This window comes from Bacidia gigantensis, assembly GCF_019456465.1.
Source record: "Bacidia gigantensis strain McMullin 20006 chromosome Unknown contig_295, whole genome shotgun sequence".
NCBI lineage: Eukaryota > Fungi > Ascomycota > Lecanoromycetes > Lecanorales > Ramalinaceae > Bacidia > Bacidia gigantensis.
Window position 1 is genome coordinate 1,814,978 of NW_025408608.1, and position 18,291 is coordinate 1,833,268.

General features: G+C 51.3%; 5 protein-coding genes across 5 annotated transcripts; 2 read left to right on the plus strand and 3 right to left on the minus strand.

The window, feature by feature from the left end:
- Positions 1 to 1,313: 1,313 nt before the first annotated feature.
- Positions 1,314 to 2,050, minus strand: KY384_008595 (uncharacterized protein; the record flags this gene model as incomplete). Its single annotated transcript, XM_044817083.1, has 2 exons — positions 1,314 to 1,648; positions 1,696 to 2,050. 2 exons carry the CDS (start codon positions 2,048 to 2,050, stop codon positions 1,314 to 1,316), a joined length of 690 nt encoding a protein of 229 aa, XP_044666448.1.
- Positions 2,051 to 3,780: 1,730 nt separating this feature from the next.
- On the plus strand, positions 3,781 to 4,734 carry KY384_008596 (uncharacterized protein; the record flags this gene model as incomplete). Its single annotated transcript, XM_044817084.1, has 4 exons — positions 3,781 to 4,080; positions 4,154 to 4,287; positions 4,373 to 4,633; positions 4,683 to 4,734. The coding sequence occupies 4 exons, from the start codon at positions 3,781 to 3,783 to the stop codon at positions 4,732 to 4,734; spliced, it is 747 nt and encodes a 248-aa protein (XP_044666449.1).
- A 965-nt stretch (positions 4,735 to 5,699) lies between these two features.
- Positions 5,700 to 6,854, plus strand: KY384_008597 (uncharacterized protein; the record flags this gene model as incomplete). The annotated part of the gene is made up of 1 exon (XM_044817085.1): positions 5,700 to 6,854. The coding sequence occupies one exon, from the start codon at positions 5,700 to 5,702 to the stop codon at positions 6,852 to 6,854; it is 1,155 nt and encodes a 384-aa protein (XP_044666450.1).
- Positions 6,855 to 7,726: 872 nt separating this feature from the next.
- On the minus strand, positions 7,727 to 14,936 carry KY384_008598 (uncharacterized protein; the record flags this gene model as incomplete). The annotated part of the gene is made up of 3 exons (XM_044817086.1): positions 7,727 to 10,237; positions 10,737 to 10,819; positions 11,396 to 14,936. 3 exons carry the CDS (start codon positions 14,934 to 14,936, stop codon positions 7,727 to 7,729), a joined length of 6,135 nt encoding a protein of 2,044 aa, XP_044666451.1.
- Positions 14,937 to 15,887: 951 nt separating this feature from the next.
- KY384_008599 (uncharacterized protein) lies at positions 15,888 to 17,527 on the minus strand (the record flags this gene model as incomplete). The annotated part of the gene is made up of 3 exons (XM_044817087.1): positions 15,888 to 17,312; positions 17,366 to 17,413; positions 17,465 to 17,527. The coding sequence occupies 3 exons, from the start codon at positions 17,525 to 17,527 to the stop codon at positions 15,888 to 15,890; spliced, it is 1,536 nt and encodes a 511-aa protein (XP_044666452.1).
- Between the last annotated feature and the right edge of the window lie 764 nt (positions 17,528 to 18,291).

The window sequence follows — 18,291 nt, forward strand, 5'->3', positions numbered from 1 at the left end:
CCTGGGCGTTGGGTCATGCGGAGACGCATGCTCCTCGGGAATTATGAGGCTCGCCTCCATCACGAGCTCCTGGTCCTGGGACCCAAAGAGTTGAGCCAACCAGAAATCAAGCCCGGCGAAGCTTGACCTGAATGTGCCATGCGAAGCTGGAACTCTAATGGTCGGAGAGATTTCCGCCAATTACCATTATCAATTGTCAGAAGCCCACATGCCCGCCGTCCCAAGCCATCCGCTTCAGAAGAACGCGTCCAACAACTCGCAGTGCGATTTATAGAGTGGCAAACTTCAGGGTCCTCTCGTTCCTGGATCCAAGCAACGCTTAAACCGGCAATCAACTTCCTTGAGCGTGGCTGCAGATTTTCGAGCCCAAGGATCTGGAGGAATCAACATTAGCAGGAAAAAGGGTCCGTGAGGGACGTGGGACCGTGGGGACGCGGACGATCGCTTGGGCTGTGCTTGACTTTGAATGTCCGTGGGGGTTGGTGCGGGGACGACCGCTGGGTTAACCAGTGGGGGCTGCACTAAACGCCACTATTGTTGCTGCTCGGCGAGTTCCCCAAACCACGTCCAACTCGGCGAAGATCTTTACTCTTACGACTCCCATCATTGGCAGAGCCTCGGGGTCCGAGCCAAAAACCAAGACAGTCACGAGGACGGTAGATTGAAGGGCATTTGGCAAGCTGCCTCACATGTGTCCAACCAGTGTCCTCAGTCAGTATGCGGCTGCAAAACGAAATGCTCCTTAAGCAAAGTACCTGAATCCGGTACCTATGTTCGGTCCGCTTGGACCAAAGTATCCATCGGTGATGATTTTGTATGTGGCAAATCTCGATTGGAGCCTTGAAGAGTCGGAGCGATTACGTTATCACAACGTCGATGTGGAGATCTGTAAGGGATGAGTAGTGACACCTTGTGGGCTCCGAGCGAGCAATAACGCTCTTACCATTGCCCCAAAAATCCAGGGCAGTGTATGAGACGTCGTCCCCATAAAAGTCACGTGCCCCTGCAGCTACACGGTTTCTATTCACGATCCGAAGCGACGAATAGCTTCATCAGAATGACCTGCATAAGCTTGCAGGTCGCGTGGCATTCGTGGACCATCAAGCACGACCCAGGCATGGGATCGGAAAGCCCCCATGGGGCTGTCCCGGTAGGCTAGGTTGAAGGGGGTCCAACTAAGGAGATCGAGATGCTTGCCGCCGCATCCCTCCGCCTTTGGTTGCCTGGCCTGCTGACTCGCGAGTCTTTCGGATATAGCAGCCAATCGGTTGAGTGAGGCCAGGCTACATTGTCATTTAGCGGAGGCCGATTCTTCAAGGTGGCGAACTCGCGTGGCCTGTGCGTCGTCGGAGGAGCTCGCGGAGGGGTATATCGTCCTCGTCAAAGTCTGAGGCTTCGTCAACGCCAAAATCATCAAGTCGTTCTCCATTGGAGTCCTTCCATGTGGATCCTTTGCGTGTATCTGTAGCTCGCTTGCTCACGTTGGCGCCATTCTCCAAGCGTCTGGAATCCGCCTGTTGCCTTTTGCGGAATGCAGTTACTCGCTGCTCTGCATTATGTTCGTTCTCGTCGCGTGTGAAAGCCTCTGAAGATGGAAGAACAACGCGTTTTGATATCCTGTCTGGGTCTGGCGGTGGCCAAGGACGATCTGCAGCAGTCAGACGTCATACAATGTTCAATTTGCCACATTCATACCGTCAAAGCCATTGGTCTCAAACGACAGCCCGGATTCATTGGATGGGGTGGGCCCGAGCGGAAATAACCAGAATAATGGATTCCGACCCATACTTTGTGCCACATTCTTCATGATACCAATATCGTACGGAAATTCTTGTTGACTTAATCTGATTTGTTTACCATTTGGGCCGTAGATGAGACCGCCTTGCTTCTTGGCTCGGGAGACTAGCGTCTCGTGTCGTTCAATTTCCCAGCCCTCAATCGTCGTTACATTGGCACCGATAGACCAGATATTCCTAATAAGTAAGATACCCACGCCAAATAGCGTCACCGAGTTTGCTATGAATAAAATGAATAAAGAGGCGATTTGCATTGTGCTTGGCCCAAGATACTACCATGCGTTGTTAGCCTGGTTGGTCGAAAGTCAGGTCAAAGTAAATACACTGGCTCGGTATCGCCCTTCCCATATGAAAGCGCCACGCAAGAACAAGAAGTAACCAACTTGAACCATGGCAATCACAGAGTAGAACAAGAAGCGGAAAAAGTGAGGAAATGTTCGATGAGATACGCAATTGATAGTCCATGGGCAATGATGATCCATTTTTGGGATGCACCTGGAGTGGACAGTAAGCTCAATTGACCAGTGGAGTGGTATCACAGAGACCTAGAGCAGGTTTTGCAATGATGGGCTCTTGGCGGCTTCCATCTCTCGCACTTTCGACACCAACTTCGCGCCAAATCAGCATTATCGCTTGAGGCTCCAATGCCTTGTATTGATAGTTGATCCACATGACCCGGATCGACCGTACAAGCTCGATAGTATGAGACCCAGATACAACACACCAAGAGATTCAAGATATAAGATTGTGACGAGTTCAGCGGCCTGGGCTCAATATAGAAGAAAAGAAGCTGCGAGCCGTACGATAAGAATGCAATCAAAGCAACAGCAGCTGGCACAGTCAAACGACCAACAGCATCTTGCATCTTTGCAACGAGCGTGCGAGGCTCATCTCTGGCGCAATCGTTGAAGAAGAGATCCAAAAGTCATAGCAGTACTTCAATACAAAACCAAGGAAACCTAGGAGTAAATTTCAACCTTCTTCCGAAAGCAGGTTAGCGTAAACTTAACAGCCTTAGCGAGCAAACGGAATTTGCATCGATCAACTGCAATCATACACCCATACACCTCTCTTTCAGTCCAGCTCATTATCTCTGTCTTCTTGTGCCTGTGAAGCAGCATGGAAAGAGATTAAGGTATGATTATATGTTCCGCAATCCGTGTCCAGGCCTGATTTCAGCAAGACTCAAATGTGAATTCAAAAAATATGTGTCCTGGCGATAGTTGCATCCGAATATTTCAGACTATGAAAATCCTGAGTCTACCGATGGCAAAGGGTAGCCCAGTCGTGTTTCGGATATTGGGACAGACATCACGCCGCCTCGCTTGCTTGCGCCTGATGAATACCATTCTTCTAGGTGAAGCACAATTTCAATCTCTTCATCTACGTGTGTAAACAAATTGCGTCACACCGGGCTGTGTTAGACTCTGCTTAATCAAAGGGGAAATCATGATTGAGAACACTTACGGCCATATTGAAAGTACTAAATTAACTATAGAATCCTTCTCGCTTAAGGTTGGCGGTGCGGTTGAAACATGTACAGCCCGTTAGAAGACCGAGACACCATAGCCTGAAGACCGCCTGCTGACCCCAGACAGCTAAGCTAGATGATGGATGACAGGTGCAACGAAAGACATTTTAGCAATAAATTACAACTTCATCCATCAAGCGCACATTGTCTACAGGACCCGCCTTTATCGCACGCTGTGCCACAGCGCCATTTGGGTCAAAAAGGATGATTCAGGTTGTTTTGTGCTCTGTTGTGGTGGCTCAGTACGTCAAAACATACCAGATACCATGTCTCATTATGCACTGCTCCTTATTATATACTGCTCCTTAACTGCTTGTTTTAAAAAGGAAGAGGAATTCCACTACCTCGAAATCCAACCCTCGCAAACCATCCAGCTACCACCTGTTTGTCCCATCAATCATTCAAAAGCCCCCAGTCATCCAACTAATAAAACCCAAATCCTTTTCAACGACCATGTATATCTCCAATGATCGCCTCCTCTTCCTCGCCCTTCTCGCCGGCACCAAAACCTTCGCCAGCCCCACCCCAGCAAACATTGATTTATCAGAATCAGCTCTAGAGCCGCGAATCATCCCCTTAGTCGTCGCACTAACCGTCGATGTACTCCCCGCCCTCATCGAGGGCGGTGCTTTCGCTGGCGCCGTCGCAGACGACATGTTCGGTGCAATGGCGAGCGACGAACCCTACAAAAGCAAAGAGACGTGCCGCGTAGAGATCACATCTAGTAAGAACACGAAATTTGGGGACTGGGGTGTAAGTATTTCGATACATTGCCTTTACCTGCTGCCAATCTGCTTTCAACCACTAACAAGACCCCACCTGACAGCGCTGCTGGATGAAAGCCTGGCCCAAAGGCCAAGACGGCGGGTATGGGGCAGAAGGCAACACTGGCGGCGGTAAGGTCCTCGAGGATGAGGAGTGTCCTGCTGGCAGCAATGGCCTGGGCAACAGCAATGATGAGTAAGTGTCTTCGCCCCGAAAATTTCCTCCATACCATTACCTTTTTCCCCTGAATCATGTGCTGGCGCTGATACGCTGCTCACAGTATCCTCGGTGACTGGGGGATAGAATGGCGCGGCCATGGGCACAAAGACTGCACCGATGACGGCACCGCGGGTTGGGTCTGCCGACCATTCCTGACATTCCATCGCGTGTTCGCGAACGGAACGAGTGTCGCGCTCGAGCTGGATGTGGCTGAAAGTGGCGATCCAGGGCACACGGAGGGAAGTGGGAAGAAGTATCTCTGCAATAACGGGCGAGAGGGGACGGGCGTTTTGTCAACCAAGGAGGGGTATGATGACTATCAGTGAGTTCACCTATTGTGATTGAAGAAGACGGGGGCTAATAAATCGCAGTTGCGCTGTGCCTTGCAAGGAGGACATGAACTTGCCGGAGGGTGGTGACTGAGGCTTTTGAGGAATTTCTACCTGGTGGAGTCTCTCAGTAGTTCTAGAAGCGTCACTTGGCCGGGATATCTTCCCGCATAGCACATGCATTCAGAAATCTTCACCTTGGTACAGATCACGCACATAGATGGAGTAAGCAATCGAGGGCGATTTCGAGGCTCAATCTTTCTCTATCCCCAGTTCCCAGTTTTCGAACTTTCGGGGGCGGACTAAACAAGCTGAACTTCTCCACCGTGACTGGCCCAATTCCCTGCATCATTCCAATCCAAACAATATCGCATGGTTGGCTTCACTATTTGAACCATAGACCTACATGCAGGGGCGACGATAGAATTTTCTCCTGAAGGTTGGCCCTCGGGCGTACCTGATCCAGATTTCCGCCAGATTTAGGGCTGGAGTCAGCCCCCGCTTGACCTCTTTGGACTTGGCTTGCGAACTACTCCATCAAGCAGCAGGATGTCTCGCTTCCTCAACACACCATTGACTGTGCCGTCGAAAGTGCAGAGATCTCACCAATTACTGCATGGACTGCCTGCGATAGTCCAAGACCCGCTGCAGCAGCCATGTGGACGGTGCCTCGTCTGGGGTCGCCCAGCTTCCCACACCTTCCGCATTCGGCGAATCACAAGGTCCTAATTTTCTAGACTTTGGCCCCCCGCGTCACCTCAACGGCTGCCAAAATGAAAATGCGACCGAGAAATCGAAAAATCCTACAGACGGCTGGGCTCATAGCGACTTCCTTCTCTCGCCATTGACTACGCCTGACATGGCGCGACGCTCTTTTGACATCCACCGGCCAATTGTCCTCGCTCCTTCTTCATCGTCATTCATTCCTCAAACGCCTGCCCTTGCGGCGTGTATGAGACAAAGAGCGCCATGAGAATGCGACAATAACGACATTTGAACGCCCTTCTACTATAAACATACGACTACATCAAATTAATGCTTAATACCATAATATCCATCATGAAGAAGGTCCTCATCTTCACCACAGCTATCGCTTTACTACGACTTGGCTACGCAACCATCCAGTCGGGACAGCACCAAGCGAAAGAGCCATATCCAGGCCAATTAATATACCAACCTCCGAACCAATACCCTCTTGACCCAATCTCTATCGCCAGCGATCATAATCATCAATCGCCATCCACAAGCCCTCCTCACACCTCCCATGACTCCCCTCCCACAGGCCCCTCCCACCCCACCACACCCTCCTCCCCCAATACATCCCCATCCTTCCACCTCGGCACCACAGGTACCCACTGGGGTATCGTCTACTTCCCGTACACGCCAGATTCCCTCTGCGCGCCCGCCCTCTCCATCCGCTCCGACATTGCCTCCATAGCCCGGAAAGGCTTCCGTTCCATCCGCCTCCACAGCACCGACTGCTTCGCCCTCCAAAAAGTCGGTTCGGCCGCGCGCCTACACAATCTCCGTCTAATCCAGGGCATCCACGTAGACGAGAGCGGCGACCTCGAGCTCTTAGCGCAGCAGATCCGCGAACTTGTCTCTTGGGCCGAAGAAGACCCCCATAATTGGGAGTTGATCGAGCTGGTCGTGCTGGGCGAGGAGCTGCTGACTTCTCACATCATGTCGCCGGCGCGGCTAGCGGACCTGCTCATCTCTGTCCGGAATACTCTGCGAGAAGCTGGGTATCAAGGCCCGGTAACGACCACCGACGCGCTCGCAACCCTCCAAAAACACGCCGCTACGCTCTGCCCCGTCCTCGACGTCCCAGCCTCCAACATTCACCCCTTCTTCCATGCCTCCGTTCCGCCGTCGCTCGCAGGGACGTACGTCTCCACCGCACTCGACGAGCTCGACAACCTCTGCGAAGAACACGTAAGGCGGGGCATTCGGGGCGTGAATCTGGAGACAGGGTGGCCACGGAGTGGCAAAGCGAATGGTTTGGCGGTGCCAGGGCGGGTCGAGCAGATGGATGCAATTGAGGGGATCAAGGAGCTGGCGGGGGCGAGGTCAGTGTTTCTGGGGTGGGGCGACGACGTATGGAAAGAGGAGGGGGAGCTAGGGGTGGAGAGTGCGTGGGGTGCGGGGCATTTATTTGGGAGGGAGGATGAAGTGAATGAAGAAGGGAGAGAGGGCGTGAGAGATGAGGTGTGAAACGTACGTCAGTCAATATAACCTACCATGGAGGAGTTGCGACCGGTAAAAGGAGGAGTTGGGGAAGAGCCAGAGTCCTCATGAGTGTAAAGAGTATTTGTGAAAGGAGCGACGAGGCTTTGGAGTGGAGTGGAGAGGCGATGTTGTTATGGTTGTATACATACTACATAATACCCGACCCAAAGAAGCCAAGTCTAATCGAGATAAAAATTTGATTTCAACAAATTCCACTGCCACCGTACCTATTCTTCCCGTTCACCTTGATCGTTCGCTATCGCTGCCCCTCTCCCGCCCCTTTCCCGCCCTCCAAACTTCCACTTATATTTCTACACCGAGCGAGCGGGCGGGCTTTTTCACTGCTGGAATGGGATTAGGCATATGGGGGTGGCGTGATACCATGCAAAGATGCAAGGATCCAGAAGAAGGGGGGGGGGAGGGAGGTAGATTGGACGAGTGGTTGGTCGGTTGGTCGGTAGTCAGGAAGCGCCAGGGAGTGGGTGGGAGATAATAATGACATTGTCATGACCATAATAATGATGCTTTGAACTTCCTGACCTCAACTCACTACTATCCCAAAACCGTTGCCCCGCTAAATACATTCCATTGTATGTGAGAGAGCAAAATCCTCCTTTCCTTCGATAGAACAAAAGAGGGCCCGAAAAACCATGCATGCTGAGACTTAACATTTTCCCAAAACCCAAACCCTGGACATATCGATAATCTTGCAAAAAATGGCATCCTGTACACCTGTACACCAAGATTTGTGGGGTATAGGTATGAGTGTTTTCGTGAACCGTGATATCCCAAGCTCTCATGTCTCATAAACGCGTCACTTTGCTTCTCCCTTTCTCCCAAACACCCCTTCCCTAGAATCAAGCCCAAAGCTCTCTTCCCTTCACCACCCCCCTTCCCGTCCCCATCCCCCTCGTGAGCCCTACCATCCCAGCCCCAACTCTCTGATCCCTCTCCAACAACTCCTGCGCCATCCAATCCCCCTCAGCGGCGATTTCCAGCCGGCGACGTTCCCGCCACAGATCTTCCCTGCCAGGAAAGATGGCACTGAAATCTTGTTTCCTCAGCCTTCCTACACTCTCCTCCCCCTCCTCATCGTCACAATCCCCATCTCCTTCTAGCAGCCGCGGTCTGAACCCTGCCCGCCCACCCGCTTGCCATCCCTGATCCCTCTCGAACTCCAACAGCCCTCCAAACCCTTTATCAGAGCAGCCGATGAACAACGACTGTCCGTCCGCACTCATCGACGCACCGCTCACATCCCCAAAGAACTCAATACTCTGCTTACGATCGAAAGTCTTGGCGTCAATGACATGCACGAAATCCGCCGGCTCAGCAGCCACAAGTATTGGCCTTCCACCACCTAAGGGGGAAAACTGCAGCGTTCTGACGCAAGATTGCTCTGCGGGGATGCGATGGACCGCCTTATCCAGATACCGCGCGTCGAAGATCTGCACGAGCCCGTCCTGGTGCGCTGTGGCAAGGGTGACGTGATCAGGGGCCCACGCACACGCGAAGCCGTGATCGTTATGGCCAGGGAGTGAATGAAGGATTTCTCCCGTATCGGTGGACGTGATGACGGGGGAGTTGGCGTCGGAAACGGTGAGACGAAGGCGGGCGTCGGGGGAGGAGCAGGCGCAGTTGATGGCGGAATCGAAGGTCTGGTACCCTGAACCACCGAGGAAGGTGTTGGTACCGCAGTCGAGGGTGCGGAGGGTGCAGTCGTTGGCGGAGAAGATGGCAAGGACGTCGGATCCTGGGACGGAGTTATCGTTAAAGGAGGATGAGGAAGAGCGTTTGAAAGTCGTGTATACGTGGTTAATGGAGTTTTCAGTGACTTCCAGCGCCTGGGCCGAGGGGGGCACGATTTGCCCTGTTGAAGAGGGGGCGTTGTAGGCGAGGGAGAGGGAGCGGAGGCCGTACATGCCGGGGACGGTGCCGACGACTAGGACGCCGCAGTCTGCGGTTAGAGTGGAGATGGCGTCGAGTCTTTGTCCTGCTTCTCCCTCAAGGGAAGCGGGGGTCATTACAGGGGTTGTGGTGCATGATTGCGGGTTGTAGCAGTTCACACTCCATCTTCGTGAAGAGGCTAAAGTGTCCATGGTTGCCATGCTGAAGGGGCGGACGTGGTAGTAGATGGCATTTTGGGAGGCGGCGAAGATGTTGTGCCGGAGCTGGTAGTGCCACCATCTGGGAATGATTTTAGTATTGGTGGAGCGGAAATTGAAGAAGCGTTCGGTGTCAGCGATCTTGGGTGCTGTCGGGGAGGAGAAGTCGATTCCATAGGCTGGACTGCCCCAGTGGTCTTCCGATTGAAGATGTTCCGCGTCTTCATTTGCGTAGTTCTTGTATACCATCCGCCGCACCCCGCGAGCAGTCTCTTTGGTGGTGTTGTACCAATTCCAGTGTATTCCTTGCATGTCGTGACCTTCCTTCGCCATCTTATCTGGCGTTATATGATTTGGTCGCTGCCTCGGAATATGCTCCTCAGCTAATCTGCTGATGTAGGGATATGCTCGCGCTTGTGTTGACCACATGTTCCGCCAAAAAGCAAATGTATCTTGTATCGAGGGCATCAGTCCACAGTGAGGATCTGGGAGAACAGCGGATTCAAGAGACTCGTCGCCCAGCTCCGGCAGTGCTGGCGGTGGAGGGGGTGGTGGGGGGTCCGTGAACAGGTATTGGCCAGTGGGTAATGTTTCTCCTGAGTTCACGTCTCCTACTGGCATCGGTGGTGGTTCATCCTCAAGCTGTTGCTGTGGGTTGAAAATAGCTGTCGCATCTCCTGCGCCGGATAGATTACTCATTATTGGTTGTAAAGGATGTAACGGTAGAGGATCTTCTGGTGAGGCCCAAGTCAATGGTGCAGCCGCAGTCTCGCCCACCGTCGCACTGTGGATGAAATGGTCAGATGCCCATCCCATCGCCTCTTGCCCAGCTTGTTCTTCAGAGAAAGGAAGATGAGCCGAATGCATTGAGTCATGGTCTGGAAATTGTATGGAAGGCTGAAGCGATTCAGGCACCGTCGGGTGAGAATGTGAGGGGACCATAGAATTCTGGATGTGTCCTTCTTCCTGATCTTGCCAAACCTCCATCCCCTCCGTCTCAAATGTAGGCATACTGCTCGTTTGCTCTTCCTCAACTGCTTCTTGGATAATTTGTTGAAATTCGGCCTCGACGGTGGCCATTAGATGATTTTGCCAAGCAAGGTCGATGTTTTCTATGGACACAAGGCCTGCAGACTGACTCGGTAACGGTACGCCACCGTCCTCATTTCCCGGTTCCACAGGCTCTTGAGATAGGTTTTGTGCCATGGCTTGTCCGTGTTCTGGGACAGGAGAGTGGCCCAGAAGGCCCCACCGGGCCGAGTCCTATGGCGTGCCCAGTGATCAGGCTGGCGTTGCTTTGTGGCAACTCTTGTACACCCCCAAAGTCGAGCTCTTCCTAGACCTTGCTATACTATCTCTTTGATGTGTAGATATGGAGGCTTGACTTTGAGCGAGGTTGAGGCCCGATGTATAATCCACCCAGGCGACCCGCGGGATTTGTCTTGGTGAAGTAGGCGCCGACTAAGCGGGCATTCAGCTTAAATCAGACACTTGATTGATCTTGAGTGTTGAGATTGGTGTAGGATCGCGGGTGCTTTGACTTGTCCGCGGGCTTGACACTTATTGTTAGAGGCGGGGGGATTAGCTGGGAGCTGACAAGACGTTGCAAGAAGGGAGAGGCAGAGCAAAAAAGACCAAGCAAAGCCAACAACGTTACATATAGGCCAGAAAACGTGGTGGTACATAGCATGAGGTACTGGAGTGAAGCAGGCAGCTGCACCCAATAGTGAGGAGTGACCTATGAGTCGGATAGGTCCGCCACCTCGCCCACGCCTGCCCAGCAAAACCCCCGCGCTCCGCCAGTGCCGCCATACACCCACTCCCTCTCGTCCAGTGAATAGGGGCCTAGATTACCAGCATCTGGCCAATGTGCATGCAACATCGCAGAGTGCTGGAGTTCCACGGAAGATCCGCTTGGAACCCACGATAATCGACAGTGACACATGGGGAAATAGGCTCCTGTCAAACTTGCATGCCATCGATGCTTTGGGTCATAGTAATATAGAATACGAACCCAATTCATTACATATCCAGTCTAATTCATCTCCGACCCTTGATTCGCAATGGCGAGACCATGACTCGACATATCATTACGCCACTCCAAAAGCCCCGTTACCCAATGATATGCACAACTCGTACTAGTAACACAAGAACCAGGAAATGCTTCAGACGGACTCTCTCTTCCACCCCTTTTTACAAGATCCTCGATTGATAATACTGGATATGCGCCACCGATGCTGATGCTAATCATATGCATTGTCTCATGCATCCGAGTACTGGTCATAGCCCATGTGCGTGCTTGCCCTTTGAGACTGATGCGAGAACCCGGTCGTGGGTGCCATCATTCGTCGTTCTGCCGAGCGGAACCTGTTAGCAAATGCCGGCTTTGAGCACCAGAACGGCAGGGATGTCAGCACTTACCCTTTTCAAACTCTCCCCATCTCTTCATCGTAATCTTGCTGCTATCGAACTCGCCCTCATACTCAATCCCAGCCTTCTTCGTCTTTTCCCCTGCAGTCTTCCTCGTATCGCCCCAGCTGAAATCATCGAATTTCCAGAATGCATACGCTGGCAGCACGAAATTCCAGATCGGTAAAGAGACCAAGTATATCAACATCCAGAGCACGTATGACCACCGATGAGCCGTGAGTACGATGAGCACAGCCGGTAGACCAAGGATCAGCGCCAGTAAGACCAAGGGGATGATAGGGGTAGGTTTCCGAACGATCGAGATGATGACGAGGTAGAAGGTGAAGCTGATGGCCGCTGGCAGCACTAATGTCCCGACCAACTCGATGAAAACGACAAACTGCATGCTGAAGCAGAACGTGCCGCAAAGATCACGGACCAGTACTAGTTCCATAAGATTATGCACCGTGCTGTTGATCCAACGTCTTCGTTGTGATAACAGCACGCGGAACTCTTCGGGTACAGTAGTCTTACAGACGCCTTGTGGCACAAATACCTGCTTTCGTTTCGGAAATGTCTTCAGCATCAACGTCGAGAGGTATCGATCTTCGCCAAGAAGTAGGAGGTTCTTCTTGTGGAGCGTGTCCACAACGTTTTCCGAGTATCGTTCAACGACGTCTGGATTGGCTAAGATAGGCACCCAATAGTTTTGCCCGCCTTTTGGTGCCTTGATCCGATACATGCAGAAACAGCCCGGCAAACAGGTCACACCGCCGAAGACAGATTCGAAGGACTTGGAGAGATGGTGAGAGATGAAGTACTCAAAGACCTGAATCATTGACACCCAGCTCGCCCTCTTATTGGCAATCTTTGTTTCACCGCATAGTCCCATGATCTCAGGGTCCTTAATCATGGCAGAGACCATATGAGTGAGGCTGTCAGGGAACACTTTCGTATCGGCGTCTACCATTAAAACAATTTCGTAAAAGTCGGGCGAAATTCCAGTTACGCGCCAGAGCCCATTGAACATCTCGTATTCAAGTTCCGTCATTCGTTCGTCAAACATAACCTTCTGCAAGAACGACATCAAGATAATCTGACTATCACGCTTGCCGCGATTGCCCGGCTTACGACTTGACGCCTCATCTGGAGTTCCGCATTTGACAACCACCATCATCGGCACTCGTTGCCGCTTGTTCAGCGGGATTGGTGATTCTTCGCCATAGTCATAGAAGCCTGAGTACACCTTGGCCATGTTATGTCGTTTTGATCCGCTTGCTACAGCAACACATGAGTATGCTTGGACCTCATCCGGTAAGACCGCGTGATCTTTCATCATGCTCAACGCAATCTCTGGCGTTGTAAGTTCTTCCCCCGCACCTTTGATCATTCCATCGCAGACAACGAACATAGCTTTGTGGCTATTAGGGTATTCAGTCATGGCGATGGAATCAAGGGTAGTCCGTAACCCATCGTAGCCTTCCGAGTACGCTGTCACCAAGCATATGGTATGCGCGAGAGGGTAGCCAAAGGGTTCCCATTCCGGCGGCGGTTGAGGCACCACAGCTTCGTGGATAAACCCAGCAGGCCCCGCGTCGGGATCACCAAGCACACTGGAGAATCTCTTATCCTGACCCGACATCATCAAGCTCGATCGACTAGCACTGACACTATGCCGATTGGTAGGATCAAAGCTAGGAAGTGTCAACTCGCTTCCTCCTGGTTGCTCATACATTGACATAGGCCGGATCAGTCGTGCCGTGCTGCTTTGACTTGCCATAGTGGTTGGCGCAGGTCGGCCTTTGGCAAGCGCGGCTTGTGCATAGGGACTCGTGAAGCGAGATGTGGAAGGCAAGAAGACGCTGCTGCGCTTACTTGATTTGTCTGAGGCCGCCATGCCTGCTTCTGTGAACTTTGGAGGTGCTCGATAGATGTCATCAGCCCAGTCTTCGATTTGTTGATTCCTTTTCTTCGGGTTCTTGGTAATAGAAGCCGTCGACGCTGCGAACCGACGACTAAAAAACCACTGAAATGCTATAGCCAGCAAGAATTTGGCCATGACAATGGCCAATATGAAAACAAGAGAGACATACAGCACGACCTTGGAGGCGACGCAGCCCACACTTTCAGTGTCGATCGATCCAACTTTGATGATCTCCGACAGGCACTGACCAAGCTGCCGGTTTGAACCCGTGAGGAAGGCATGTGTAACGTCGATTCCCCTCACCGAAGGATTCTCTTGGAGTTTATCAAAGATCGGTGGCCACGTGACCTGAGTCTTGTTGAGCCATTGCAGCAGACTAAGATCCAGGACATTGCCATTATAGACCATAAGATTGCGGGTGGAATTTTTGATGTCATCCCACGTATAATAGACATCACCGGAAGATTTCAGCCCGTAGAATGCCTTTCTGCCATTCACCGTCGTATGGCAAGCATACCCAAGATAATATGGAATGGTAAGATTAGGCTTCGATGATCCGTCCTGTTTGAAAGCGTTGCACGGGAAGTACCAGGCCAGATCGCCGTTCGCATTCGTAGGCACATCAGAGTCTGGTGCGAGTTTGATCATATCCTTACAGGCTCCATTAACGTTCTGAAACATGAAGCTGCCATCCATACCCGCATAACTCTGCCCTGGACCTAGATCATATAGCACGTTCTGTTGATCCAGTATACCACGTGCAGCTGGGTGATGTGAGTTGTCTAAGCTGTAGGCACTCCCATGGAATATCATGTATCCGCCATCAACGTGGTTTACTTTCAGTCTCTCTCGTTGAGTGCCGCAAACAGCTTGAGTGAAGCCAAAGGTCAGAAAACCGACAAAAGCTCCGATGAGGAGAATGATGCTGAGCAATCCCATCTTTTCTCTCCAAGCTCTTTGCTGTGCTCTGGCTGGCTTTCCAAAGCAACCAAGTATGGCACCTGGAGCCCACCAGGTGAGAATTCGGCAGTAAATATTCCATAAGCTTGGTGGTGTGATGGCCTCCAACTCTTTTTGTCTTCGCTTGTCCTCATCACTCAGAGTCTTTGCATCCTTCCGTCGTAGCCTCCTTGTTCTCTTCGTTCCATTGCCGACCACTGGCTTCAGGTCCCGATCTCTTCCTCGCGGTGATGGCTCATCATCGCCTGTATTGTGACCTTTCTCATCATTGATCAATGTGTCCGCCTCGTCCGCCTCTTCCATCAAAGGATCGACGCCTGTCGTTGATGGGTAGACCTCCATGTTTTGTGCATGTTGGCGGTAGTGGTAGTTTGGATGATCTCGATCCATCTTCCTCCGTTCCGGTCTAATTAAGCTTTTCTTTCTGTTGATGTCTGTAGGGCCACCGTGGTTGTTCGGTGGTTCCGAATCATGATGTTTTCGAACGGGTGAAGATGGTTGCATATAAGCCTCTTGTTTCGGCTTTTTACTTGGCGTCCGCGGTGGACTGTCTGTGTAAGCGGCCGATTCGAGGTCATGATTTCGGTGCCGTCGAGAAGGCGAATCTCGGTACGGGGATTCATGATGCCGTTTGTGCGGGCTTCCGCTATGTTTGCGGGGTGTAGACATGTATGCGGTGTTTCTGACGCAATGTTATGTTTTTACTATTCCGAAATGTCTAGCTCTTGACGGTGGCCATTCGGACTTATTGAGGCAATGTTCGAGCTTCAAGCTGACTCGTATTCGCCCAGTTGAAGCAGCGTCGATTGTTTGTATTGGAAAGCGACTTTTTGATACTGTACAGGACTGTTCGAGGCTGCGGGGCTCGATTGTCGGGGTGCGTTGTGTCGTAAGGCTGCAGTGGGCCTTGCAGGAGCTGGTGACAAAGAGTAAACAAGGGGAAAGCAAAGAACCTCCGGTGAACAGCAGCGACGGTGAATGTGAGTGATCCGTCGTGATAACGAGTGATGAGAAAGCTAGCAATACAGAATAGCGCCAACGAACGAATAACAAGGAATGCGATGGACTGGCAAGAACCTGATGTTGTTGATTATTCCCCTTGACCCTTAGGTTGGTGCAAACCTGAGCGAGCCGGCGGCGGCGGCGTTAGTTCTAGGGCATCTACTGCATCTGGTTGGTTGCAGCGCGGCCTATGGCTTACCTAAACAGATGGCGTATTTTTAGAGGGCCGTAACCTAAGCGTCCCTAGCGTCCCCAGCCGCTCTCGCCCCAAGCCGGCGATCGCTGCCTCGTATTCACTAGTGCATCTATCCGTATGAGCATGGATTGCTTAGGAATTAATGCGGAGTGAGAGAGGGAGGTAGGAATAAGAGAGCAATGTCCATTATTATGTTCAATAACTTACATGATTATTCAAGTAGGTCGCAGCTCTCAGTGTAGTGCAAGATTATATACAGAACTTGTTCCAAGAATTCTGACGAGCTCAGGTCGAATGCAGCGTGAGCTACCGTGGTGGATCCAAAAATATATGATATCGCTCCCAAATCCAGGGGAGATGTTCCCTTCAAATCCTCCCATCTCATGGGTTATGTCTTTCGTCCAGCCTCAGCATCTTCCTTCTTATAATGCTCTTGCTGCTTCCAATCGCGCAAGACTCTCCGCAGAGATCTCAAAGTGCATGTCTACCGGGAAGCCGCAGGTCTTCCTGCCCTTCTCAACGTGATTTGGGCAACGGTGACTTGCAAAACATCTCGGATCGTTACATGACGTTCGGTTGCGGCAAGGGCTCCTCCTTGCAATGTACCGCAGTGTTTCCACCTCGTCGGAAGTCAAGTTGCGTTTCGGGCCATGTGGGTTCCCTTCGATGACTGGCACTTGGTGTAGATGCTTGCACTTCGGGTATGCGCAATTGCCCTTTAGGTGATAATTGTTGCAGAGTCGCCCATTGTCGAGCTGGTTGATCAGCTCCTCTTTGTAGTTGGTGGGAATGTCCAAGCGTCGCCCGTGTTCGTCTCGAATGATTGGCCTGGGTGCTTGCCCTGCAGTTGCCTTTTGGCCTTGCAGATTCTGGCAGCTTCCTGCCGCATGATTGAACAATGGCATTTGGTTAAATTGGTTCCTAGTGTCTTTCGCTGCTTCCGCATTCAATTGTCTGTTACTTCTATAAGGCAATTTTGAGCCACAGGGCTCGTCCTGACTTGCACTGACAATCTCTCCAGGAGGAGACAGTGCTGCTGGTGCAGAGTGAACCTCTTTATAGTCTCGATCTTCTAACAGGTTGCACATTAAAGGCGTATCCGGAAGGCTTGTGCTCTTCATACGTTCAAAATAAGGTTTGAATAAGCTGATATCTGGCAAGCTCAATGAGGGCCAAACGCGTGCTCGTGAGGCTTTGCCGAGAGGCTTCATGTCATCATTCCACGGGCCAGTTGGGAAAGCTCGAGGCTGGGTCAATATGCCCTGGGGTGCAATTGGAGACCACATCGAGCGCTGAAGTGAGGGAAAGGGTATCAGGTTCGTAGGTGAAATGCTCCCCTCAAAAACCGTTGGGAACGATGCTTGCAGAAATTTGTTGCGCATTCCAGGCTTGTACCTTGGCCACTGTATCAGCTGAAGATATTCCTTTGTCGGTGTCCCCACGACTACAACGTTTAGACATCTGTCGTCACCGACGAACGTGTTGAGTAAAGCTACGAAAGTTAGATGCAAATCCGGGTAGTAAGCCGAATGAGCAGAGTACTCACTACGGATATTGTGCTGTCCAATGATCGTCTGACTATTGAGATCTGCAAGTATTGCCTGACCATTGACGAGACCATGGGAGAACCCTTGCCGGAACTGAGAAAAATACTCGGGCTGGTCCAGTGCGCCGGACTGATAGTAATTACGAGCAGCTTCGTCCAGATCGGTGTATACGTAGATGATCACAGTTGCTGCAGCATCGAATTTTCCTTCGAATCGAAGATAAGTCAATGCTTCGCTCCGAAGCCGCTTAGCAGCAAGTATGCCTCCTGAAAGACCGGTAGTGACATAATGTTCGAGAAACTGGAGGTCGAATTAATTAGCGACTTCCGGTCGAGATGTAAGACTGAGCTCACAGCTTCGTGTTGTGCATTGGCGAAGACAACGAAGTATTTTTCAATGCCCTGTACAAATTAGCCTAACTTGTTGTTCTCTAGCATCAAGATCAATCTCACGAGGTCGGATAGTGGTTGACACGGTACGCTCGTGTGTATATGCTGGAGGATACTGCTGAACATGGCACGGTCGGAGAGGAGTTTTCGAGGTCGCAAATTGCTCCTGTGTTGACCCTCCAAACGCTGGCAATTTAAGTGGGTCCAAAATCACAGTGATGAAAGAAATTGAAGTAGCGACTGTGTGGGGGATATGACGGAGGAAATGATTAAGAGAATGATATATATGAGCCTCACCGAATGCGGCAAGAGGATTAAGTGGTACTGTTGCTTTTAGGCAAAGAGACGAGGCGGCTTTTGCCCGTATTCAATGGTAGTACAAGCCAAAGTCAGGTTCACAGAAGCCAGAAGAAAACCAAGGGAAATAATCACTCTGTCAGGCTTTCTGGAGGATGCTTGGGCTTTCATAAATGATGCTGTGACGCTGTAAGTGGCACGCTCAAATAAGTGCATTTTTAACAGTGCCTGAGAGCACGGTCTGTTTCATGGTTGCCTTCTGATTCATTGGATGATGGTTGAAACTCATTGCCACCCCCGCCAAATGAAGCAACACGAGCCAAAAGAGAAAGTACTACGATGATGAAGCACCGTTATCAAGATGAGATGCAATTATGAGCGTGACGAGCATCGCTTAGATCCTGGCATATGTCAATGATGCAACGCCTTTTCAGCGATAGCTCCTCATTCGCCTGAGAACAATGACAGGCGGCCAGCTCAACCTTAAATATACCGTAATTGTAACAGGGACTTTTTGAATAGGAACAGAGAGCACTCTGGTAGGATCACTGTTGATATGAAGGCTAGAATGGCAGCAATGGTAGACACAAAGC